This window comes from Lithobates pipiens, unplaced genomic scaffold, assembly GCF_037356315.1.
Source record: "Lithobates pipiens isolate NorthernLeopardFrog02 unplaced genomic scaffold, aLitPip1_a1.2 Scaffold_16, whole genome shotgun sequence".
NCBI lineage: Eukaryota > Metazoa > Chordata > Amphibia > Anura > Ranidae > Lithobates > Lithobates pipiens.
Window position 1 is genome coordinate 242,280,383 of NW_027507748.1, and position 26,081 is coordinate 242,306,463.

The 26,081-nt window shown below is 47.6% G+C and overlaps 1 protein-coding gene across 8 annotated transcripts in view; it reads left to right on the forward strand.

The window, feature by feature from the left end:
* LEMD1 (LEM domain containing 1) overlaps nt 1-26,081 on the forward strand; it is a 399,416-nt gene that overhangs the window by 64,645 nt on the left and 308,690 nt on the right. For all 8 annotated transcript variants that reach the window (XM_077481225.1, XM_077481230.1, XM_077481229.1 and 5 more), the window contains one exon: nt 7,035-7,152. In XM_077481225.1, coding sequence (XP_077337351.1) covers nt 7,074-7,152 — 79 coding nt within the window. In that variant the 5' untranslated portion in view covers nt 7,035-7,073. The remainder of the gene's footprint in view (nt 1-7,034; nt 7,153-26,081) is intronic.

Genomic DNA, 26,081 nt, shown 5'->3' on the forward strand with positions numbered 1-26,081 from the left:
CACTTAATTTCTTATCTGTTCCACGTTGCTTCCTGGATCTAATCCTTGGTCCGTCTTCCTGCATCAGTCCTCCCACTCATATACCGGTGTTATGGTCACGGCTCTTGTGTAGCTCTATGCAACGCTGGACGCTGAGGAGATCCGACCAGAGAGAGGGGGGGGGGGCAGCGGAAGGGTAGGAAGCACACAGCGATACCACTGTTATATTCGTCTCTCGTGTGGCATCCGACGGGCGGGCGGTCTCCGGAGCGGCGGCAGGTGGAAGCTGTTTCATCCTGTTGGAGCCTCTCACTCTCCAGCTGTATTCCACGTGACGCGCCGTCCTCTCGCTCCGGCCAGCCTCGTACTAGTTCCTCCCTCAGATCCTGCATCCTACGTCATGACGCCGCTGAAAGTCCATTCATTCTCCCCTCCTGAGCACCCAGAATTTTCAACCAAAATCCTGGCAGAAGCACTGAAGAGTCTGACTAAAAGGCATGGGAGTCGTACCATACTTGGATGACCTCCTCTTCTTTGCCAGCATGAAAGAGACCCTGACCGAAAACCTCCAATCAAGTATTGTTTACCTAAAAGGTATAGGGTGCCTAATAGACAACCAAAAATCCCACCTAAACCCCAGCCAAAAGATAAATTATCTAGGGTATGTGTGGACTCTAAGGAAACAAAGATCTTACTCCCACAGGACAAAATACAAAAGGTAATGGAAGAGGTCACAGCCTTATGTCCCCCCAACCCCATCACTATCAGGAAGAGCATGAGGCTGCTTGTTCTTGTGACATCCTCTAGAACGGCCATCACGTGGGCACAACTGCACACAAGGCTGTTACAGAACCTCATCTTAGCACAGGGACCTGTGATCTATGGAGGCCCAGATCACATTCCAACTAATATACATATATACACACACACACACACACACACACACACACACACAGCCGGAGGCGCTTGTGGACACAAATGAATAGGATCTGTATCACCACAGATGCCAGCTCCTCAGGCTAAGAAGTGCACTTGGCAGAGCACCTAGCCCAAGGCATCTGGAGTCAGGATTGTTTTTGAGCCTCATCAAACAATTGTATTTGAATGTGTCTGTCCTTGATCAATGTTTGGAAGGATTTTAGCCATAGATGCACCGATAGCACTAGCCCTATTCGGCACAGTGGTGTAGTGGTTAGCACTCTCGCCTAGCAGTAAATGGAGTCACTGGTTCCAATCCCAACCACTGACACTACCTGCTTGGAGTTTGCATGTTCTCCCTGTGCCTGTGTGGGTTTCCTCCAGGTACTTTGCTTTCCTCCCACACTCCAAAGGCATGCGGCTCTAGTATATGAATGGGGACCTTGGATTGTGGGCTCCTTGAGGGTAGGGACTGATGTGTGTGTGCAATGTACAGGGATAGGGACAATTGTAGACACTCGCTCAGGTTGAACTGCATGGACTAGTGTCTTTTATTCAACCTTACTAACTCTGTAACCACCTCAGTAACCCTAAACTGGTAACCTGTAAAAAAATTGTTTTTATAAAGCTTGGAGATTAAGTGCCAAAGTTTGGCACCATTATACAAAAAAATGGGCTAACTACTGTTTTTTGTTTGTTTCATTAAACTTTTTTTTTTTTTTTACCAAAAAGTTTTAAAAATACCGTGTAACATAAAAAGTTGCAACAACTGCCTTTTTATTCCCTAGGGTCTCTGCTAAAAAAAAAAAATGTTTGGGGGTTCTGAGTCATTCTAGCAAAAAAAATGATTTTTACATGTAGGAGAGGAGTGCCAGAATAGGCCGGTATGGAAGTGGTTAGAGATATACTGTCAGTCCAGATTCAGCCAAATGCAGCAAAGTTGATTGGACAGCGCTTCACAGTACAGATGGACTGATCCAAAACACACTGTAAAAGCAACCCATGAGCTTTTGAAGGGAAAGTGGAATATTCTGCAATGGCCGAGTCAATGAATGAATGAAATACTTGTATAGCGCACAATGCGAACTGAATCGCCTCTAGGATCAATCGCCTGATCTCAACACAATTGAGCATGAATTTCACTTGCTGAAGGCTAAACTAAAGGCAGAAAGACCCACAAACAACTGAAGACCGCTGCAGGCAGAGCCTAGCAAAGCATCAAAGGAAGAAAACCCAGTCTTTGGTAATGCCCATGGGTTCCAGACTTCAGGCAGTCACTGCCAGTAAAGGATTCTCAGCAAAATATTAAAAAAAACATTTTATTTATGATTCTATTCATTTGCCAATTACATTTTGAGCCTCTGAAAAATGAGTCTATTCACACAAGGGCAACTTTGGGTACGACTTGAAGTCGTCCCAAGTTTCCTCAAGTCGCGCAACATGATAAAAATAAATGTAAGTGAATGGGAGCTGTCTTAATGTACACTACTGAAGTCGCTCCGACTTCAGAAAAGGTTCCTGTACTACTTCAATCCGACTTCTAGGCAACTTGTACCCATTGATTTTCAATGGAAGTTGCCTCCAAGTCTGATCCCCTGTCTTAACTGAAGCAACTTTCCAGGAAGTAAAAATAGTTTTCTAGGCAAACTCCTCCCTCCCACAGAGCTGATTATTTTGTGATTGGCCACTGGCAAAGTCCCCTGTCCTGGAGGCAACTTCAAGTTGCCTCAAGTCGTGTCCAAGTTGCCTCCCAAAGTCTCACTGGAAGTCGTGTTGCCTCTGTGTGAATGGACGCTAAGGGGACTGTGTATAAAAAAAAAAAAAAAAAATGGTTGCAGTTCCTAAAATGTTGTATTGATGTATAACCCCTTGAATTAAAGCTGAAAGTCTGCACTTCAAATTAATTTGTATTGTTTTGATTTTACTCTGGACACAGGCACAATTTTCATACTTTTGGCTCTGTATGCCATCAAATATATATGGAGGTAACTGTGTGTATGTGTGTGATATATAAATAATTTATATAAAAAAAAAAAAAAATATATATATATTAATCTTTTCATGTGACAACACTGAAGAAATTACACTTTGCTACAATGTAAAGTAGTGAGTGTACAGCTTGTATAACAGTGTAAATTTACTGTCCCCTCAAAATAACTCCAACCCACAGCCATTAATGTCTAAATCGCTGGCAACAAAAGTGAGTACACCCCTAAGTGAAAATGTCCATATTTACCCTAATTGGCTATTTCCCTCCCCAGTGTCATGTGACTCGTTAGTCTCAGGTGTGAATGGGGAGCAGGTGTGTTAAATTTTGGTACTCTCGCTCTTACTGGTCACTGGAGGTTCAACAGGGCACCTCCTTGCAAAGAACTCTGAGCATCTGAAAAGAAAAAAAAAATGTTTCTCTATATTAAGATGGCCTAGGCTATAAGAAGATTGCCAAGATCCTGAAATTGAGCTGCAGCACAGTGGCCAAGACCATACAGAGGTTCCAGTTAGAAAAGGTCTCGCCATGGTCAACCAAAGAAGTTAAGTGTGCGTGCTGAGCGTCGTATCCAGAGTTTGTCTTTGGGAAATAGACGTATGAGTGCTGCCAGCATTGCTGTAGAGATTGAAGGGATGGTGGTCAGCATGTCGGTGCTCAGACCATACACCGGACATGGCATTAAATTGGTCTGCATGGCTGTTATCTCAGAAGGAAGCCTCTTCTAAAGATGATGCACAAGAAAGCCCACAAACAGTTTCCTAAAGACAAGCGGAATAAGGACATGGCTTACTGTAACCATGTCCTGTGGTCTGATGAAACCAAGATAAACTTATTTGGTTCAGATGGTGTCACGCATGTGTGGCGGCAACCAGGTGAGGAGTATAAAGACAAGTGTGTCTTTCCTGCAGTCAGGCATGGTGGTGGGAGTATCATCGTCTGGGGCTGCATGAGTGCTGCCAGCACTAGGGAGCTACAGTTCATGAAGGAACCATGAATGCCAATATGTACTGTGACTTACTGAAGCAGAGCATGATCCCCTCCCTTTGGCGACTGGGCCGCAGGGAAGTATTCCAACATGACCCCGAAGGAGAGCAAGGTCTCCAACATCCACTAGCTCCATGATGATGTCATGGAGGAGTGGAAGAGGACTCCAGCGCAAACCTGTGAAGCTCTTGTGAACTCCATGTCCAAGAGGATTAAGGCAGTGCTGGAAAATGACGGCCACACAAAATATTGACACTTTGGGCCTGATTTGGACATTTTCTCTTAGCCCTTGTACACAGTCGGACATTCCGACAACAAAATCCATCGGATTTTGTCCAACGGATTTTGTCCAAAACTTGTGTTGCATACACACGGTCAGACAAAGTTGTTGGAAAATCTGATCGTATGTAACGTGATGCCGTTATTTCATTAGGACGGGACTACGTTCAGGCTAGTATCCAATAGCTTTGGTCTAGGAATTTGATCTGAGCATGCGTGGCACTTTGTCCGATCAGAATTCTCTACACACAATCGGACATAGTCCGATCGGATCATGTTTTTGGAAAGTTTTATAGCCCAGCTCTAAAACTTTGTCCGTCGGATATTCCGAAACAGTCCGATGGAGCCCACACACAGTCGGATTATCCGACAACACAGTCCGATCAGTCATTTTCCGTCGGAATGTCCGACCGTCTGTACAAGGGCTTAGGGATGCACTCACGTTTGTTGCCAGTGGTTTAGACATTAATGGCTGTGTGTTATTTTGAGGGGACAGCAAATTTACACTGCAAACTGTCATTTCTTCAATGTTGTCACATGAAAAGATAAAATATTTACAAAATGTGAGGGTTGTATTCACTTTTGTGAGATGCTGTATGTTGGTAACGTCTGACTGGCTCAGTGGCCTAGGGGGACTTGGTCAAGCATGGCAAATCAGATCCTCCTACTCTACAGTGGCTTGTGGGTAATGTCTCACTGTGGTGGTTCGTGAAGTGGCCCTTGTAATGTCTTCAGTTTTCTGTGTGCACAGTGGCCTGTGGTGACCTGTTCCAGCATGGGCATTAGCCCTACTACCCTGCAGTAGTCTGTGATTATCTGTGCCTCTGTGCACTGGAGCACCATCTTCACTATGGGGTACACCCCCTGGGCACTTTTCTGACGGGGTGTACCCTATTTATTCTCATGGGCACAGTCTAAAGGACTCCTATCGTAGCGTTATTAGCATTGTTCTGAGCCAACAAAAGTTTTTAGTAGGCCTCTTTTCTAAAAGAAACTTGGTTTCTCTTGGTTCCTTAGGAACACCCCAGGAACTTTAACCTGGATTTTTCTCTGCCATTGCTTGTGTGACTCATTGTTTTCTCATCATTGCTTCTACTAGATGAGTTCTGAGTTGTTGTCGTTTTTTTTTTTTTTTTTTTTTTTTTACCGTAAGAAGACTTCTTATATTCAAGGTTGTTTTGAGACCATGGCCTCTGTTCCTATGGTGTAAGGTGCTATAGGTTGTTCTGCATTCTAATCAAGCTGTTCTTGACTATTTTGATACATGAGCCTGTTTGCATTTGTTTTCCACATGGCCCACCCCTCAGTTGTATTTCTTTTGAATATCCCATGGTTAATGACTGAATATCCTGTTTCCTGTACGACTAATACTTTTTGACCTGTGTGTGGTACTATTCCATTACAAAGATCTCTCCCCCTGTTCTGTTCTTTTACATTTTTTCTCCCTCTTGTTTGCTACAAAAATTAAAGGGTAACTCCACTTTCATGGTGGGGAAAAAAATGCCAAAGAAAAAATATAGCGTATATAATTTGCGACACTAATCATATTGTAATTGAATGTTAGTACAAATTGTTTTCAATCTGCAGCCGATGTAATTTTTCTAAGAATGTATTGCAATATGGCTACCTGGAGTTGTTCTGTACACGGTGTACTGACCCCTCCCCAGAAACATCATTTTTTGCTTGTGTGATTGGCTCACCAATTTTCCCAGAAGTCTGCCTAAGATGCAAGTCAGATTTCAGACATCCCCTGCAACAAAAATGTCCTTTTTGGTGAGATGCTTTTATTAAGCATGTCTAAAGGGATGCAGGCCCAGCAGATTTCCTCATTGGAGCCCTGCAGCTGCACATCTGATAGTTAATTATGAAACCACTCCCATTAGACCCACTCAGAACAGAGGCAGAGACGGAGGGATTTCTTCAGAATAACAAAAGGTTGGAATCTTCAATAAAGTTTGTTATCCTTGCAATGTACATAGATCACCCAGAAGGGAATGTTGTTGTTTTTTTTTTCTCTCAACAAAGTGGAGTTACACTTTAAGCTGGCCATAGATGGTTCAAATCTCAACCGATTCAGCAGAGATTCCAACAGTATGTGTAGGCTGAGTGTACCCAAGTTGATCAACTTGGGTACAACCGGCATGTTGGATTTTTTACATGTGATTTATTGTTGGCGGCTATAGTCACTAGCAATAATCCTGGTATTCCCCCGGGCAGGGACTGCTCCCAATATCCCCCACCGGGAAAACACAATAGCTCCATGGAAGGGATTCCCCCTTCAACACTGGCTGTGTTGATGGGGGGGGGGGGGAATCGAGCGCTGTTTCCTTTCCTGCAACTTGTGAAAAGAAAATCGCATAATCTATGCCCTGCCTAAGGCTTGCTGGGAGTGAAGTTATATGGGGGGTGGGTCCCAGTTGCTTTAATTTTCACCAGTGTCCAGCTACCTTAAAGGTAGCGTCCTATAATCGATGATTAATGACGTAAAGATCCTGTGTTTTGTGCTATACTTAAACTAATTTTACTGGCAAGTCAAAATCTTTTAGTTTATTTTTTTTCTGTAAATTGCCTAGTTAAACCTACTAATGGACATAAGACTGTAATTGGAACACCACCATTGCAGAATAATCACTCTGCATACAAGTCTTTATAGAAACCGCCACAGTAATTTTGGCCAAATATTGGCCATTGACAAACCACTTTTTTTTATTTTATTTTTTTTTTTTTTCTGACAACCTTCTTATGTCAGTGGCAATTATCAAATTTAAAGTGTTAAAACCTGAATTGCTCTCTTAATTCTATTAATAGTTTCATGTTTTCCTGTGCTAATTAGTGATTTGTGCTTCTGCGTGACTGCTTTTAACACAGACATTTCTTTTCTCAGCTCTTGCCAGTTGGAGACTTCAAGGAAAATAGACAGAAGATGGACATAAGAAGTCTGAGCAATATTGAGCTCAAAGAACAGTTGCTGAAGCATGGGGTCAATCCAGGACCTATTTTACGTATGCATATCATATTTTACAGAACTTTTTTGTGTGTAGTGTCAGATAAATCTTCAGGAAGTTGGACAACAAGTACTTCATAAGTGTAATGTTTTATAAGTGTAGTTATACCTAATAAAAGTAGAATATATTGTATGCAAATAAGTCTATCTAAACCTAAGAACAAAAAGTAATATGTTAAGCTTAATTCACAATGGTAAAACACCAGGTTAAGGAACTTTTATTAAAAAAAAAAAAAAATTCAGCTGACTCCAGTCTCCTGGCTGATGTAAAGCCTTGTAAATTGAGCCTGTTGTAGGTCAGCAGTCTTTGAAAGTGATGGCTGCATTAGTTTTCTTCTTTCTTTTTTTTTTTTTTCATTTTCACCAGGTGATACTGCCAGTAACCCTTGTCCCATCAACATAAGGAGAAGGTGTTCTGTGGTTAAGAGCTGAACTAGGCTGGACTGTTAAGGCTCCATGGGAATTCAGCTCAGCAGCGGCACTTTGTTGTCAGCTCAATAACTGAAGTCAGGAGCTTTTAATTGTACATTTATCAAACCAGCAGGAAACAAATAAGATTAGTTTACTGTTAAGACTTCCCTGATGCCAATGGAAGTACCTGTGCATTTTCCTGTGTGCGCACCCACTGTGACCGCTGTGTCACTGACACAGTGGATCACAGATCAGGGTGCAGGGCCATTAAAATGACCAATCACAGTGATCACACATGTAAACAAAGGCTGCATGCTTACAGCCTTTGAGCTGTTCCTTCTAAGTGATCAGCTGTGGAAGAGAACTGACTGCTTACTAAAGTAATTCGGTCTAGCAAGAAGTCGGCGTGTAAATAGTGTGTGTGTGTGTATATATGCATGTGTGTGTATATATTATACAGGGCTCAAAATTTCAAGTGCTGAGCTACTAGCCAGGCCTTAAGTGTTACTATTGCTTGGCATGACAAATCCCTTATGGTACCTGTTGATAATGTCCCACTCTTCAAAAAGACTTTGTGAGCAAAATGTTCTAGGCTATCTTTAAGGCTGGGTTCACACCGCTGCGGGGGGAGAACCGGATGTGATTCGCACAGCAAATCACATCCGATCTCCGTAGCGCTGCGAGTTCAGCCATACAGATAGTATACAGATAGTATGGCTGAACTCGCAGCGGTCCCGCAGCAAACTCGCACGGGACCCTTTTTTGGGTCCGCAACGGAATCGGATCGCATGGGTGTTCACACCATGCGATCCGATTCCTGTGCGAGTCGGCAGATCGCACTGCGATATGCGGACGGATCTGGGGGTGTCATTAACATAACATTGACACCCCCAGCCGTCCGCATAGGGCAGTGTGAACTGCCGGCGGGAGGTATGCGATGCGGGAAAACGCCGCGGATTAGCGGCGTTCCCGCATCGCAGCAATGTGAACCTAGCCTAAAGCTTAATTTGCACCGTCAAGCTCCGATCTTGCAACCAGTGGTGGTGGCAGTTTGCCAAACCCTGGCAGTCTGGGCTAAGGACATGGTGTACAACCCCAGAGTGACCCAAACGGATCCCTCAGTGCTAAAAAAACTAGACCTTCTCCTGAACTACTGTGTAGGTGGGTTGGTGGACTTTCTACGACAAAATTCACTTTGCGCTCATGTTAATCCTCTGGCTGCTGAATTGGTCTGTGGACACTGTAAGAATAGCCTAAATATAATTCTGTTTGAATGATCCTTCGGTGAGTAAATGGACACCTTTTTAAAGGAGTCAAGGTGAAAACCCAGTAAAAAAGAATACTAAAGTGCAAATGGAAATGTCTGCTACTTCCAGGTTAGCTAAGGTTTCATTTCATTCCTCCCAGATATGCTCTAAAAGCTAAGTCCTCCAGTTAGTCTGTCACAAAACCTGGTTGGCCAATCCAGCCAGGACTGGAACCCAAGTCCCCCTTACAATAAAGGGCCCGATGTCTGCTGGCCTTTTGCAGCGTTCAGATCCATGGGTCCCAGGATGTGGTGTCCTAAGGGTACAGGCTTTATTTACTGCCTGGAGTTTGCATGTTTTCCCTGTGACTGCTTGGGTTTCCTTTTGGGTACTCCAGTTTCCTCCCACAATCCAAAGACATGCTGGTAGGTTAATTGGTTCCTGTCTAAATTGGCCCTAGTATGTGTATGTATGAATGTGAGTTAGGAACATTAGATTGTAAGCTCCTTAAGTACTGGGACTGGTGTGAATGTACAATGTATATGTAAGTGCTGCGTAAATTAATGGCACTATATAAGTACCTGAAAAAATAATTTCTCTTATATTCACTGACACAGCTCCTCTTAGCCACTGGGTTGTTACGCCACCTTTAGGCGAATACTAGGCATTACATGTTATGTAAAACACAGGGGGCGGTCCCTTAGGTAACAACCCCCCAGCCTGCCATGCAGCCATCAGTTTTATTTTGCCTAGTGAAGAAGGGCCTAGGAACCCTGAGGGGCCCATTGGTCCGTCTTTTTTCTTTAGAAGCTTTGCTTTTTGTGCAAGATGAAAGATCCTGTGATCTGCTATCAACAGCCGGCTGGGTGACAGGCTGGATACACTCTTATCCTTGTCACCCCTGCCTGGCCAGTGAGCGTGAGCAGGTCGCAGCTACGCGCTAGGCCGGCCATGACGTACCTCAGCTCCAGAGGTGGTCGGTGGGCTTTTATGCTCCCGGGCACACGTATGACCGGGCTACTGATGTCTGCATCAGTGTGCCGAGGCCAGCAGCCTGTACTGATCAGAGAATGGGTCTGTAATGGAATGTCTCCCAGCTCTTCAGGACTGGTAAGTACAGCTCTCCCTGCCTCAATGGAGAATTGGACTTGAGACAGAAGGTGCTCTCGCAACGGCAGTCGCCAGGGAGCATCTGCCGTCAGACTCACCAGGTCTGCGTTCCAAGGACGCTGAGGCCAATCTGGGGCAACCAGTATTACTAGGATCCCCTCACTTCCGGTTCCGGCGCTGCATGAGCTAGCTGCGTCTCAGCCTAGCTCCCGCAACAGAGCCCCACAAATTGGCTTAAAAAGCCAGCTTCAGCGGCCCCAGTGCCCCACATCGGACCCGGGTGTCCCCCCACGATCCCCGCTGCTATGGATCGCTTCTTGGAGAAAATGGGGGCCCGGTCGTACGCCGCCGCGGCAGCACCCTCCGAACGGCCGCTAATAGAGCCCCCGGCTTCGGCCTACTCCGCTCCAGTTACGCAGGCCTCTGCTGTGGATCACACAGACGCGGCTATGGAGGTAAGCGGGGCCGCCTCTCCTGCATCCACTGCTACTACCGGACCCTCCCACCCCCGTGGGCACGCTACAGAGACCCCTCATAAACTGACAGGGGATGCTAATCCGCCACCCCCAGGGGATGATAGCCATACTAACCGCATAGCACAAGCGGTGGCGGCCTTGTTGTCTCCCATGATCACTGCGTCAGTGGAGAAAGCTATTCAGACTGGTATGAAGCAAATTAAGGCCCAGCTCACAGAGCATACTACCAGGCTTAATGAACTTGAACACCGAGTTTCTGAGGTGGAAGATGATCTCTATCAGTCCCAAGCCGCAGAGCAGTCTCAGGAAAAAACAATTCAATATGTCATCCAAAAATTAGATGATTTAGAGAACAGATCCAGACTATCCAACCTGCGATTCATCGGTGTCCCCGAGTCGCTCCCTACAGCCGACCTGAACGACTTCTGCGCTAAACGCGTTCCAGAGGTCATGGGACTCTCGGGTCCATTCACAGTGGAAAGGGATCATTTAATGCGGACCGCAAGACCCCCCGTCCTGTTATTGCAAAATATCTCAATTATGCGGATAAAGACGTTATTCTCCAAGCTTTCTGGCAATCTCCATCTTTACATGTTGATGGTGTCAAGATTCTCATCTTTGCAGACTATTCTATTGAAGTATCCAAGAAACGCAAAGCCTTTCAACCGATATGCTCGGAACTGTTTAAACTGCAAATTAAGTTCTCTTTGGCATTCCCTGCAGTGCTTCGTCTCAAATCCCCTAAAGGGGAACAACTCTTTCCAGGACCCCTGTGAAGCAGAAACATTCCTGCGTTCTCTTCGTCCGGACCCATCGCCAGCAACGCCCTCCAAATCTGCCTTCTCCGTTCGCGCTTTGGATCAGAGAAGCCCCAGGAAGGACTCCCCTAAGCGCTTTTGAGCATCGGCTCCAGATCACCGACACCGTAACTTTCCACGCTGAAGTCTTTTTTCTGTCTCCATATGACGGTCTCTCGTATTTCCTCCCTTCGCCCGGGTCGCAAGGCAAGTTGTGTTAAATAGTGGCTGTTCGCTACCTTTTATTCCTTGACTTTCGTCTCTCCCTCCCTCCCTAATTCCTGTTACCCGGATCACATCCGTCCAGTACCGGGAGCTGCTTTTCTGCCGACCGCGGAGGGTATGGACACAGGACGCAGTAGGCCCTTTGCTTATGCCCCACTCCTATCCTTTGCCCCGAGCTCACTAACGAGTGTTCAGGTTACTTTCTACTGCATTTTCTTTTGTTTCTCCATTATGCTCTTCATTGTTTATATTTTTACTGCCATGACACGCCATACAGTTGTTTCTAAAATTATGTCGGGTATTAGCATGGCTCCACTGTATATTGATCCCCCTCATTACAGTTTTTGCCGCCGCACCGTGACACGTGTCTCAGAACGACGTGCCTATTAGGCATCCATGGTTCTGGCCGCTGTCACTCCTTTCATCCATGGGGCTCTGCTTGAGGAGCTCCCCCCTACACAGTGAACTCATGCTGAAAAAAGAAGTACTTGCGTTTGTTTGTTTGGTTATTCTTCCCTTATCACCTTTTACCCCCCATGCCCCCTCCAACCATAATCTTCCCCTGTTCCCCCCCCCCCCCCCCCCGACTACTTGGGTTCACCCCTTTATCCGTTCAGGATCCCTGGACAAGACCCTTGTCTCATATCTCTGAGTCCTGCCTAGGTTCCCTAACCCTCCATGCCCTTTTAAGCCACATATCTAGCCTCCCAAGTCCACAGCCTCCGTTCCTTTTAGAGTAATTTCCTGGAATGTCAAGGGCCTCCGCTCTCCTCAAGAGGGTGAAGATCCTTCGACACCTTAAACGTCTTAAGGCTGACATTGCCCTACTGCAGGAAACGCATTTACAAGCTTCCGATTTCCCGCGCATACAAAAACTGTGGGTGGGTACAGTACATGGAGCTGAATCAGTAGGTCGGAAGGCTGGGGTACTACTTCTAATACATAAAAATCTTCCATGCACAATCCTTTCCACTCTCTCAGATAATAAGGGTCGCTTTTTCACCGCCACGGTTCGGATAGGCACTAAAGAGCTGTTCATATCTAACATATATTCCCCTAACAACCCCACTAAGCAATTTTATACCGCGCTCTCGACATAGCTACTTGGCTTCAATCACCTACCTCATTTGGTAGGGGGTGACTTTAACGATGTTATGCACCCCTCAATAGACAGATCCTCGCTGAAAACTCTACCACCAGGTGTTGCCACAACAAACCCTACTATATTTGCATCCACCATGGATTCCCTACACATGACTGATCTATGGCGTCTCTCCCACCCTGTAGACAGGGAATTCACGTTTTACTCCAATCCCCATAGATCCCTGGCAAGGCTTGACCACTTTTTTGGTTCAGATGACATCGTTATCTTGACTTCTGACTCAGTAATACACGACCTAGCGATCTCAGACCATGCTCCTGTAGCGATTTCCTTAGACAGGCTGGACCTCCCCCCTCACACTAACCTCTGGCGCTTTCCAGCATTCCTGGCCAATAATTCCGATTTCACCGCATACTTGGACGGCCTGAGCGGAGTACTCCTCCACAAATGCCCTCCATACTGTAGACCCTAACCTATTCTGGGATGCCGGCAAAGCATATCTTAGGGGGCGCATTATTTGTTACGCCACGTCCTTTAAACGCAATGCACTCCGACACTACAAATCGGCCAGTGCCAGACTACATGCTGCCCAACAGCAGCTATCCTCATCTAGCTCCACTATACATCATGATGAATGGGTGTCAGCCAAGTCTGCTTTTGATAATTGGGCCGACACCCTCGAACGTACGAAAAAGGCTCACTTGGATGCTACCCTTCACAGGTACGGTAATAAAGCTGGGAAACTTCTCCAGATTGTGTAAAGGGGGCCATCACCCTACACACATCACCTCCCTTTGCGACCACACGGGACGCACTCACTCCTCCCCTCAAGCCATTAATGATATAATGCTGCGATACTACACAAATCTATATGCCCCAGACCCCATTGTACAAGAAAAGGCTTGGTCCTTTTTAGACAAATTGTCACTTCCCACCTTATCGACGGAGCAATTGGAGACCCTTAATGCCCCCATCACTCTCCCTGAAATGGAGAAAACCATTCGCCATCTCCACTCACACAAGGCACCTGGCCCTGACGGCGTCACTAGTGATTTTTACAAAAACCATATCCATATCGCGGCGCCCACACTTCTCTCAGTTTATTCCTCTATCTGGATGGGAGGCCCATATCTCGCTTCCAGGAATCAAGCTAGTCATTAAACTCCTCTCAAAAAAAGGGAAAGACCCGCTACAGCCCGGTTCATACAGACCTATCTCCCTTCTTAACTTAGATGTGAAAATCCTCTCAAAGATCGTTGCCTCAAGATTAGCCGATATCCTCCCCCACCTAATCCATCCAGCCCAATCGGGGTTTGTCAAGGGTCACACGGCCACTTTAAACATCCGTAAAGTTTTACTAGCTCTCGAGTCAGCCAAACAAAACCCCAATGGTACCTATGCCATCATTACTTTAGATGCGGAGAAAGCCTTCGATAACGTCAGTTTCGACTGGCTCTCCATGACCCTCTCCAAATTAGGCTTCTCAGGCCCCTTCAATCACCTCATTAACTCAATGTACTCTTCCCCTACCGCTAGTCTGGTAGCGGCAGGCCTCCTCTCGCCAAGATTCCCCCTACACAAAGGTACCAGACAGGGCTTCCCTTTATCTCCTCTCCTCTTTAACATCGCCCTGGAACCTCTCTCTAGATACTTATCCCATACGGCACCCCTCCACGGCATAAAAATCGGAGGGATGGAACTCCGTACTTCCCTGTTTGCAGATGTCCTTATCTTTACTTCAAACCCCTCGGCCGACACACACACCATTAAAAGCGTTTTCGATGACTTTAGGTTATGCTCAGGGCTCCGCATTAACTACTCCAAAAGCAAAATCTTACCCATTGGCTCTCATTCCACCCCATCCTGGGCTAGTGGCTCTCTATTTTCAGTTGCCCCTTCCTTCATTACCTACCTGGGAATAAAAATTGGGAAATTGCCATCTTCCTTGTATCAGCTGAATTATCCCCCCTTGTTGTCCAAGATATCCCAAGAATTGACCAACTGGATGGATCTGCCCCTTTCGCTCCTGGGAAGGTGCCACCTTGTAAAAATGGTCAGCTTTGCCAGACTTTTATACCCTATGCAAACTCTCCCACTATTGCTCAAACACAAAGATGTCACTTTATTAGATTCTGCTATTTCTAAATTTTTATGGCACGGCAAAAGACCACGTATTGCCTACAAAAAACTACACCTTCCCAGGGGAAAAGGAGGTATCAGTTTACCTAATATTCGATTATATAATTTAGCTTGTTTACTTAGAACTAGTCTAGATTGGATCACCCACTCATCTAGGTACTCTAACTTTGCATTGGAATCCGCTATGGCTCACCCATTCTCTTTGTCTGCCCTTTTGCATTGTCGCTGGAAATTGGTACCCCCCCCCCCACCAACATAACCTTGTCTTCAGAGACACAGCGATAGCATGGAGGGAGTCTAGGAAGCTGGCCAGACTTCCACCTTTTATATCCATCAATCTGCCTATTCAAGGAAATCCTTGCTTCACTCCAGATCTTCACTGCAAAGCTTTCTTAGAGTGGTCTGCACGGGGCCTGTCCCTCTTCTCCTCCCTTTGCAATCCGAATACTGGCAAACCTCTACCCTTTCGGAAGGTGATGGACTCATTCTCAATTCCTACCTCACATTTTCTCCACTACCAACAGTGTGTTAGTTTTATCACCCAAAATTGCAAGGAAGATTCTCTTCGTTTCCAATCCAGCTTCATGGATCAACTGATACGGGACAAATGCTTTAGGATCTCTGACGTCTACAAACCTCTTCTGGAACGGTCAACGCCACCTGCATCCTCTACCTCCATCGCAAATTGGTCCTCTGCCTTCCCAGACCCCGACCTCGTCCACAAGATTCTGCTTGGTCTTAACAAGGTACTGCGCCTCACGCCGAATGAAACCTGGAGGGAAACCCAGCTCAAGATTGCCCACAGGGCCTACATCCCTTTTATTTCTCCCAAATACAAGCGAGACGGGGCAGCCTGCCCCCACTGTCATCATTTGATGCCACTCCTCTTTCATCGCCTATGGTCTTGCCTGACTATATCTACCTTCTGGGACCAGGTCTTGGCTTTCATCTTTGATGTCACCTTGCTGAAATTATCTAAGGAACCTCTGCTCCTAATCTTCGGATATTGGGACCCCTTGCTGCTGCCATGGTCTACTTCTTCTTTCCGGTGCTGGACCCATTCGAGGCCCCACTCTCCGCGAGCTGCGGCCGACTGGATTCTGCTATGTTTACTTCTGGCCCGTCGTCTCATACTCCGTCATTGGCTATCGCCTCCTGGCCCCCCAGCCTCCCAACTCCACAAGGATCTTCTGTGCAAAGAGGCTCACGACAGACTTCTCCCATGTCAACCAAAAAGCGGCCTTCCTCGCAAGGTGGCAGTTGTTCATAACCTCAACCATGTCAATACCTGATCCACGTGCATTGGATCAACTTTCCTTTACTTACAATGAATCGTTTCACTTCTAATACCAACCTAGGAACTACTACATAGTCCAGATCTCCCTGATGCCCTTCCTTCCCCCCAGGATCCTTCTATATGGACATTACTTATGAACCCCCCCCCTTACAATGTATCTGTGTTTAAATCCACTTCCTCTTCCCTCCACCTCCCCCACCCCCACTGTTCCCTTACCCTCTCCTTGTCCTTCCCCCTCCCTCCATCATTACCTTTAATTATTAGTTTGTAGTTGGGCACTTGGTCCTTTGGGAGCCGGTCTTAGCACCTGCTTTATTTAGGGTTCAAAACCGTCCCTGATCCATCCAGTTTGGTCCTTATTGCCCTAGGCTACCATGGTTTTACTGTTTTTTGAACTTTCCTGTATCTCACGGTTTCTCCCTGCCCCAGGGTTTAACCTGGATTTGTATTTCTTTTTCATTACTGAATTTGCCTTTACATGAGCCTTTGTATTTTCTTTCTTTTTCTGAATAAAAATTATAAAAAAAAAAAAAAAAAACTGACACTGGGAACCGGCGGGGCTCTGATCCCGACCTGACCCCGAATGCTCAAACACCAGGCAGACTAACCCCCCCCCCCCCTCCTCTCATCAGGCAATCGAAACCTCCCCCCACCCTCAGCAGAACACTGGGGGAAGGAGGGGGCGGGAGAAGCGGCTGCCCTGCAGCCCCCAGGCGGACTAGCCCCCCCTGGCAGAGGCAGGCGATCGAATCCTCCCCCTCCCCGGTAGACACACGGAGAGAAGGGGGGGGCCCCCAGAGCCACCAGGTAGATGGACCCTCCCTTCCCCCGGCAGAAGCAGGCGACCTAACCTCCCCCTGGCAGAAACACCGGGAGAAGGAGGTTGGCGGGAGAAGCGGCTCCCTCGAAGAGACCGGAGCCGCCAAGCAGACGAACCTCCCCCTCCCCCGGCAGCATGCCAGGAGAGGGAGAAACAAGCAGATGCCCTCTCATGGAGCCGGACGAGCCGACACGAGAGCCGGCGTCCACGAGAGGAGGAGGCAGAGGAGGGCAGGCTTTATGCAGCCTGACTCCTCCTACAATCACAGGCTGCCCTACGGTCAGCCTTGCATTAGTAGACTAAATATGTCTCTCGCTCTGTCTTCAATTTCTTCCCATTTGCACTTCCTTTGCTCAATTCCTATGAAGAACTTATTCTATTGTTAGGGACTGTTCATGAGTTGTGTGCATTTTGTTTGCTACCCAGCAGATGTTCTTGTGCTCTGTGATCCCACTTGTTAGCCTTCTTGGCTGATGCAGTAGTTCTATTGTTGTCTGAACTTTAGCTGCCTTGGCCTTCTCTTTGTGTAACTATTTAACCTAAATACCATCTCCGAAAACCTGCCTCTTTGTGAATTACTTTCTCCCTTCGTCTTTCAGGACAGCACCTGGAGAGAGCGCAGCTCCACCCATTTTCCCAGGAAACACTGCAGATCACTTTAAAAGACCGGACACTTCCACCATGGCCTCAGTTGTAGTGTTTCCTCCGGCCATGGTGGAAGCGCTGCAGGGAACCAAGGGGTGCTGCGCTCTCTCCAGGTGGGGAGGGTTTGAGGCATGCCACTGTTGCGCGGTTGGTACAGACCTGGCCAAGCTTCCTCCCTTCATGCGCGGGGGTCGCTTCGGTGCCCGCTCTCCTTCATACCCAGGGGGGTCAGGCTGTGGAGGTTCCTCCTTCCTTAGACCGGCGGCTGGGTTTGGTACGCGGCCAATATTCATATCTCGCGCCGTTCGTCAGGCTCATGCCTTCCAGGTCCGGATGGCGAGTGCGTCATTTCCGGCCGAGGGCGGAACTTTCGACGACGCGGCTTCCGGTTCCGGCCGCTGGAACGCAGGGAGAGGGGGCCGGTCTCCTCGGCTGACATCACTTCCGGGAGGCGCGGAATTCAAACAGATAAAGCGCCCAGAAGCCATTCCATCCTCACTGACGATGGAGGAGGATCAATCGGCGGTGGCAGGAGCAGGAGCCACAATTGTCAGCCAGGCTCAGGTAAGCAGAGACAGTGGTCTCTGTCATTACTGTTAGAGCTTGTTTATTTTTTCTCCCTTCCTGACTTGGGGAAGCCTGCAGCATTGTTTTCCTAGAAATGTTATGTAGGAATAATGCTTTCAATGTTTGTTTAGTGAGTCTGTGGGGGGATTCACTGGCTGAAGAGCAAATAGAATGTGAAATCAGTTAAAATCTGTTCTATTTGGCAGCATATCTTCCTGTGTCTACTTTGTGTTTTGTAACTCAGGTTTGGAATTTTTTTTCTTGGTATATTTCAGAAAACAAAAGAAAAGACCAAACATGTGTCCCCTCCTAGCAAGAGGAGGTGCCCATCATGTAGAAATGTTCTAAAAGATTCTTGGACTAAGGTGCTATGCAGGTCCTGCATAAGCGACTTAGTCAACGAAGAAGCAGCCTCCAGTACCCCTGCGTCTCAGCAGGGAGAGCTACTAAGTTCTTTCAGGAAAGAATTATCAGACACTTTTGAATCTTTCCGGTCTTATTTAGACAGACGCCCAGCTGCGGGCGGTAGCTCAGCGCCCCGTTCTCACTCATCAGCATCTGCACCCAGGGGGGGCAGTGACTCGGAGGAGGAGGAACACGCTACGTCCTCTGTTTCAGAGGAGGAGGCAGAGGAAGCAAAGGAGGCTTCCGCTTCTTCATCCCGGTATGTTATCCTTGGGGGAGGTGGATGACTTACTGAAAAATATCCACACGACTCTAAATATCACAGAGGATAAGGCCCAACTGTCACTACATGACAAGATGTTTCAGGGTTTGGGCGAGGTGAAACGCAGAGTTTTCCCTGTGCATAAGTTTCTATCCGAAACTGTCAAGAAGGAATGGAGAGACCCTGAGAGGCCTCCTTTCTTTTCTAGGTCTCTCAAACGCAGGTTCCCCTTTGAGGAGCATAGCTCACAGGTGTGGAACAAGAAACCTAAGCTCGACGCAACCTTTTCCCAGGTCTCAAGGAATACGGATCTTGCGTTCGAGGACATGGGTATCCTCAAGGATCCCATGGACAAAAGAGCCGATTCCCTGCTAAGGAAGGCCTGGGACTCAACATTAGCAAACCTCAAGCCAGCAATGGCTTCAACTGTAGTAGCCAGAAATTTAGAGCACTGGCTAGAACAGCTAAAAGATCATATTGAGGCAGGAACACCTAGAAAGGACCTGCTCGATACTTTGCCTGTTCTCTTAAAGGCAGTAGGGTATATGGCGGATGCCTCGGCAGAGTCAATTAAAATGTCAGCCAGGTCCTCAGCCCTTATAATCTCAGCCCGTAGGGCCTTATGGGTTAAGACATGGGCAGGAGATACTGCCTCAAAAGCCAAGTTATGTGGTCTTCCGTTCGAGGGAGACTTGGTATTCGGCCCTGACCTCGAAGCCATTCTGGATAGAACGGCTGACAAAAAGAAGGGTTTTCCTCCTAAAAAGAAGGTGATTCCCCAGAGGACAAAATTTTTTCGTGCTTTTCGAAAAAACCTCTGAGACCAAGGAGACAGGATATAGGAGGCCCTGGAAGCCTCAGAGGGGAAGGGGCAAGTCGGGAGTGTTATTCCGTCCCCCTACCCCGAACCCAAAAAACCAGTGACAGTCTTCCAGCTGTGGGAGGGAGGTTACAGGCCTTCCTTCCGCAGTGGAAGTCAGTGACGGACAGTCTGTTTATCCTCAGTATAATAGAAAGGGGTTACAGACTGGAATTCGATCACTCCCCTCCCGCATGGTTTTACGTAACCCAGGCTCCTCAGGATTCAGTAGCCATGATCTCTATTCTGGGGGAACTGATGCAGCAAAAAGTGATCATGGACGTTCCCCCCGAGGAGAGGGGGTTGGGCTGTTACTCACACATTTTTCTTGTAAAAAAACCATCGGGCAAATTCAGACTGATCCTGAATCTGAAGATTTTAAACAAATCAATCAAATACAAAAGATTCAGGATGGACACAATCTTCTCGGTAAAGAGTCTTTTGATGCCAAACTGTTTTATGGCGTCCATAGACTTAAGAGATGCATATCTCCATGTGCCCATGGCTATAGCTTCACAGAAGTATCTGAGGTTTGCACTCAGGACGGGAGGCTCGGTGATACATCTCCAGTTCAGAGCTCTCCCGTTCGGTCTATCCTCATCCCCAAGGATATTTACCAAGATCGTAGCAGAGGCCCTAGCCCCCCTCAGGGTAGAAGGTATATCAATCGTTCCATACTTGGACGACCTTCTAATCTTTGCCAATACAAAACATCTATTGGAGAGGGACCTGGGGAGAACAGTAAGACACTTAGAGGGCCTCGGATGGCTAATAAACAGGGAAAAATCAAGCATGATTGCATCCCAGTCGATAAAATTCCTGGGGTACACCATCGACTCCAGGCAGGAAAGGATTTTTCTACCAGTAGAGAAGATAGAAAAGGTCCAGAGTGCTGTGAAGAGGACCCAGACAAACCTGCCTATCTCTGTCAGGGCAGCCATGTCTGTGTTGGGCCTCCTCACATCATCCATTCCCACTGTACAGTGGGCACGCTTGCATGCAAGGGAGCTCCAACAGGCAATTCTGACAAATTGGTCCTACGGGGACTCCCTGGAGAAACAATTCAAGATGCCCCCTCAGGTCCAGAGAAAGCTCTGGTGGTGGAGGGATCACTCAAATCTGGACAAAGGTCTACTTTGGTGTTTTCTGGTAGACCTGAGGCTGACTACAGATGCAAGCTCCTGGGGATGGGGTGCCCACCTAGAAGGGCAGATGGCCCAGGGGAGCTGGACAGTCAGGGAGTCCAGGAGATCCTCCAACTGGAGGGAACTCAGGGCCATTCTGCTCGGGCTATGGGCCTTCGAGGGAGTGGTTCAGGGACTCCATGTCCAGATCCTTTCCGACAACGCCACAGCTGTATCCTATATAACAAGGCAGGGGGGCACAAGGAGCAAGGTGCTGCTATCCTTGGCCAGCCAGATTCTGTCATGGGCAGAGGGTAACCTGAGGTCCATATCAGCAGTGCACCTCAAAGGGGACCTGAATGTGGTAGCAGATTTTCTGAGCAGGGAAAAAGTTCGGGAATGAGAATGGAGTCTGAACCACGAAGTTTTTCAAGAGCTGACTGTGAGATGGGGCCTACCTCAGACCTATTTGCGTCACGAAGCAACAACAAGGTGAGGGCCTTCTTCTCTTTAAACAGACAAGATCAGGCAAGCGGACTCGATGCCCTAGCACACCCGTGGGATTTCCACCTGTGCTACGCTTTCCCCCCCTTTCAATTGATCCCTCTGGTTCTAAAGAAATTGCAGGGGGAATCCACGAGTCTAATCCTAGTGGCCCCCTTCTGGCCCAAAAGGTCATGGTTTGCTACCATACAGAGGATGGCGGTGGGACCCCACTGGGTTCTTCCGCTTCGAAAGGATCTCCTAACCCAGGGACCTCTTCAGCATCCGAACATCGGGCAACTCAATTTGACCGGGTGGTTACTGAGGAGCAAATTTTGAATAGAAAACGGTTATCTGATAAGTTAGTCACAACCCTCCTAGGAAGTAGAAAAGATACTACTAGGGCAATTTATTTTAAAACATGGAAACGTTTTAACTCCTGGTGCCTATCAAAGGAATTTCCTCCCCAGGAGATTTTTTCAGTTCTTGAATTTCTCCATGAGGGCATGGAACTAGGGTTGGCAGCCAGTACCCTAAAGACACAGGTGGCTGCTTTATCGGTTTTCCTTGAGAGCGATTATCTCAGGAACAGCTTATTATTAGATTTTTTTAAAGCTCTGGCCAGAGCTAGGCCCGTACCATTTAAGTTCTTCCCTAAATGGGACCTGTCCTTGGTTCTACGGGCATTGACAAAGGAACCTTTTGAACCCCCAGCAGCAGCGACTCTCAGGTTGTGGTCGTTTAAGTTGGTCCTTTTAGTGGCCATTACATCTGCTAGAAGAGTAAGCAAACTACAGGCCTTATCAATAGTGGAGCCTTTCTGTTGCATATTCCCGGACCGGGTTGTTCTTAAAACTGACCCGGGCTTCCTTCCAAAGGTCTCAACAGCCTTCCATAGGACGCAAGAAATAGTTCTACCCACCTTTTGTCCTTCACCTGCAAGTGCTACAGAGAAATCTTTCCATACCCTAGATGTTAGAAGGTGTCTATTACACTATCTAGAGATCACAAGTGAGTTTAGGAAGTCAAACTCCCTTTTCATAGCATTCTCAGGACCACGGAAGGGCTATAGTGCGTCCAAAAATACTATAGCTAGGTGGCTACGAATGGCTATTAGGGAGACCTATAGTGCATCCGGGGTTGAACCCCCCGCAGGGGTTGTCGCCCATTCTACTCGGGCAGTAGCAACTTCCTGGGCGGAAAGAGCAGGAGCCTCTCCGAATCGAATCTGTAAAGCGGCTACGTGGACAAGCTTCGCCACCTTCACACGCCACTACAGGTTGGACCTGCTCTCAGCTTCAGACCAGGCGTTTGGCAGAAAGGTTCTGCAGGCGGTGGTCCCTCCCTAGAGTAAGTACTCTCTTATCTCCAGGTGCTGTCCTGAAAGACGAAGGGAGAAAAACCGTAGTTAGACTTACCGGTAACGGTGTTTCTACGAGTCTTTCAGGACAGCGCCGATGACCCACCCTATATTGTGTTTGATAAATGTGGTGTTATTGCTATGTTTCTGCTTATTTAATTTCAGCATGGCGGGGGTACTCTATGAACAACTGAGGCCATGGTGGAAGTGTCCGGTCTTTTAAAGTGATCTGCAGTGTTTCCTGGGTAAATGGGTGGAGCTGCGCTCTCTCCAGGTGCTGTCCTGAAAGACTCGTAGAAATACCGTTACCGGTAAGTCTAACTAGGGTTTTTTTAAATTCAGTTCAGTAGCCTGTCACCCAGATAAAACCAGTAGAGGAAGGCTGTGGTGTGGGAATGTCAAACCCAAACACACTGGTCCCTTCAAAGGAAAGACACGCTTTGGTCTCCCCATCTCAGGGGTTCCTAGGCCTACTACTGATGGCACAGGGGATCCACACCATTCTGAAACTTTTTTTAGGCTCTGGCACTCACTATCTCTATAGTTGAGGAATCTATATTTATCAGATTTTTTTTTATTTTATTTTTTTAGACTATGGAAATGTTCAGAAAATATTTCACATCCTTTATAGTTCAAACACACTCAATAACTCAATTACTGGTACAATGTCATAATATTTTTTTTGCTACATGAGTAAGATGCTGACCTGGAATATACCAACAAGTACTGGAACAGATGCAGCAACAAGGACTCTTCAGCACTTGTCAATTCATCTGTGTTATTTAATGCGTTTATAATTCACTGTTCCATCCTCATCGACAGGATCTGGGACTAACCTCATCACAGCTGACCCAACCATCAAGCTTAATACAGGGAATGGACCTAGAAGAGATACAAATAATTAAATATATACATATGCATTTTAACAGCTGTTTAAGTAACTTCTGACATTTATGATGAGAATGAAGTTGTATCGAGTTATGTTCAGCCTATGTCTTCAGAAAAAATTATATCGGTACTAGGATCCCCTCGGCTTCCACTCTGCGAAGCAGACGTGGCAACAGTTTCAGTGGAGGAAAGGCGTAGATCAGCTGGTACTGATCCCACGGAGCCATCAATGCGTCTGACGCATCGGCCCATGGATCTCTTGTCCTGGACATGAATCTTGGCACCTTCCGATTGAGACGGGAGGCCAGATGATCCACGTCTGATGTGCCCCACTTTAGGCACAGCAAACTGAATATCTCCGGATGCAATGCCCATTCTCCTGGGTCCAACATCTGTCGACTTGGATAGTCCGCCTGCCAGTTCTCCACTCCCGGGATGTAAATGGCCGACAGGGCCGATACGTGCCGCTCTGCCCACCGACGTATGTGAGCGACCTCCCGTGCAGCGGCTGAGCTTCTTGTTCCCCCTTGGTGATCGACATATGCCACAGCTGTGGCGTTGTCTGACCTTATCCTGATCGGACGCCCTTGCAGTCTAATCGACCATGTGTAGAGGCACAGCCTGATTGCTCTCAATTTGAGCAGATTGATCGGCAACTCTGACTCTTCCGTCAACCAGAGGCCCTGAGCCGACTGAACCCCCATCACTCCACCCCAGCCGGATAGACTGGCGTCCATTGTGATCACCGTCCATTTCAGAGGAAGGAACGATTTTCCGGACTGAATCACTGGGGATCTCAACCACCAGATCAGAGTCTCTGACTGACTGGCTCAACAACTGAGATTTGTCCCATTTTGTCAAAATCTCCTTCTGCAGGGCTCTGGTGTGGAACTGGGCATAAGGTACTGCCTCGAAGGAGGCTACCATGAGCCCCAGTACTCGCATGCAAAAGCAGAGCGGCTACTACTTGCGGTTCATCAGCAATTTTACCAAGGATCTGAGAGCAATTTGTCTGAAGGGAGAAAAACTCTCGCTTCCCTGGAGTCCAACAGCAAGCCTAGGTACTCCAAGCGCTGGGTCGGCACAAATCACTGACTTTTTGAGGTTCAACAGCCACCCAAATTCTTGCAGGGTCTGCATGGTGATCGCCACATCCTCCCCTAATTCTGAGGCGGAAGATGCCCTCAGGAGGAGATCGTCTAGGTATCCCACGATCATGATCCCACGTTGTCGCAGCAACGCTAAAACTGGAGCCAGTACCTTGGTAAAGACCTGGGGGGGGGGGGGGGGCTGAAGCCAGACCAAAAGGAAGAGCCACAAACTGGTAGTGGGCTTCCCCGACCGCAAATCACAGAAACTTTTGATGCCGAAGGCAAATGGGTATGTGCAGGTACGCATCCTGGATGTCTAAGGACGCCAGGGAGTAGCCTTGATGGAGTGCAGCAACTACTGAGCAAACTGATTCCATTCTGAACCTCTGCACTTTCACAAAGTGAGGGCTTTTAGGTCCAAGATCGGACGTACCCCTTCCTTCTTGGGAACCACAAACAGATTTGAGAAGAATCCCTGGAAGCGTTCTGAGACTGGAACCGGTACAATCACCCCGCAATTCATCAAATCCCTTACCGCCCCCTACAGGGCCACGGGTATGCTGGAGGGGAAGAATCTGTTTGGCGACCAAGACAGAAACTATCTTGTAGCCTGTGGAAATCAGATCGCAGACCCATTGGTCAGATAACCTGGAGGACCACCGGGCTGCAAACTCCCGAGGGTGACCCCCCACCCGAGACATGGGTGGGGGCAAACCTTCATGCGGTAGCACTTTTATTCGCAGGCTTGTGGTTTCAGGGACGTTTTTGATTGTCCGTGAGCGTCCTGTCGGGCTGGCGATGTTTTGTCGAAACGCTGGGTGAACGAAAAAGCCGCTTGTGAGCGAAAAAAGAGGGCCCTTGCCTACGACCTGGCTCCTTGGCCTTCCTGGCCTGTGGGAATAGGGTACTCTTACCACCGGTGGCATTTTTTAATGTCCTTTAATGAGGCTCCAAAGAGCCGGTTGCCAAGGAAGGGAAGATCCGTCAGGGCTTTTTTGGATGCCTGGTCAGCAGACCAGCCTTTTTAGCCAAATTAGGCGCCTCCACACCACAGCTGACACTGAAGCCCTGGATAACTGAGGGAGAGTATCCAGGGCTGTGTCAGACGTACTTAAAGCCTTGCACTAGTTGGTCTGCTAGTTCCACGCAGACAGGGGAAGCCTGTTGCTCTCCCTATTCGTGGTGCAAAAGTTTTATCCACTCAGTCAGTGTCTGCGACACAAGTGTGGACCTTCCTGTCCGTGGGATCCTTGAATGCAGGAGTCCCCTCAACTGAGATCGTGGTTACTTTATTTAACCTGGATACTGGGAGGTCCATGACCGGAGAAGGCTTTCCTCAAAGGGGTAACGCACCACCATGTACTTGGGGACCGAAAAGGTCCGTTGCGAGTGACCCCATGCCTTGTAAATGAATTTGTCAAAATAAGTCAGATATGGCAACACCTTAGGTGAACGGCCCAATCCACGACGGCAATCGGAACATCTTGGGCCTTCCGACATCAACCATCTGTCTCTAAAGTGTGTAAAGCGGCGACCTGGTCGTCTATCCACACGTTTACAAAGTTCTTCAAGGTAGATGTCAGCGCATCGGCTGATGCCTGTTTTGGCCGCAAAGTTTT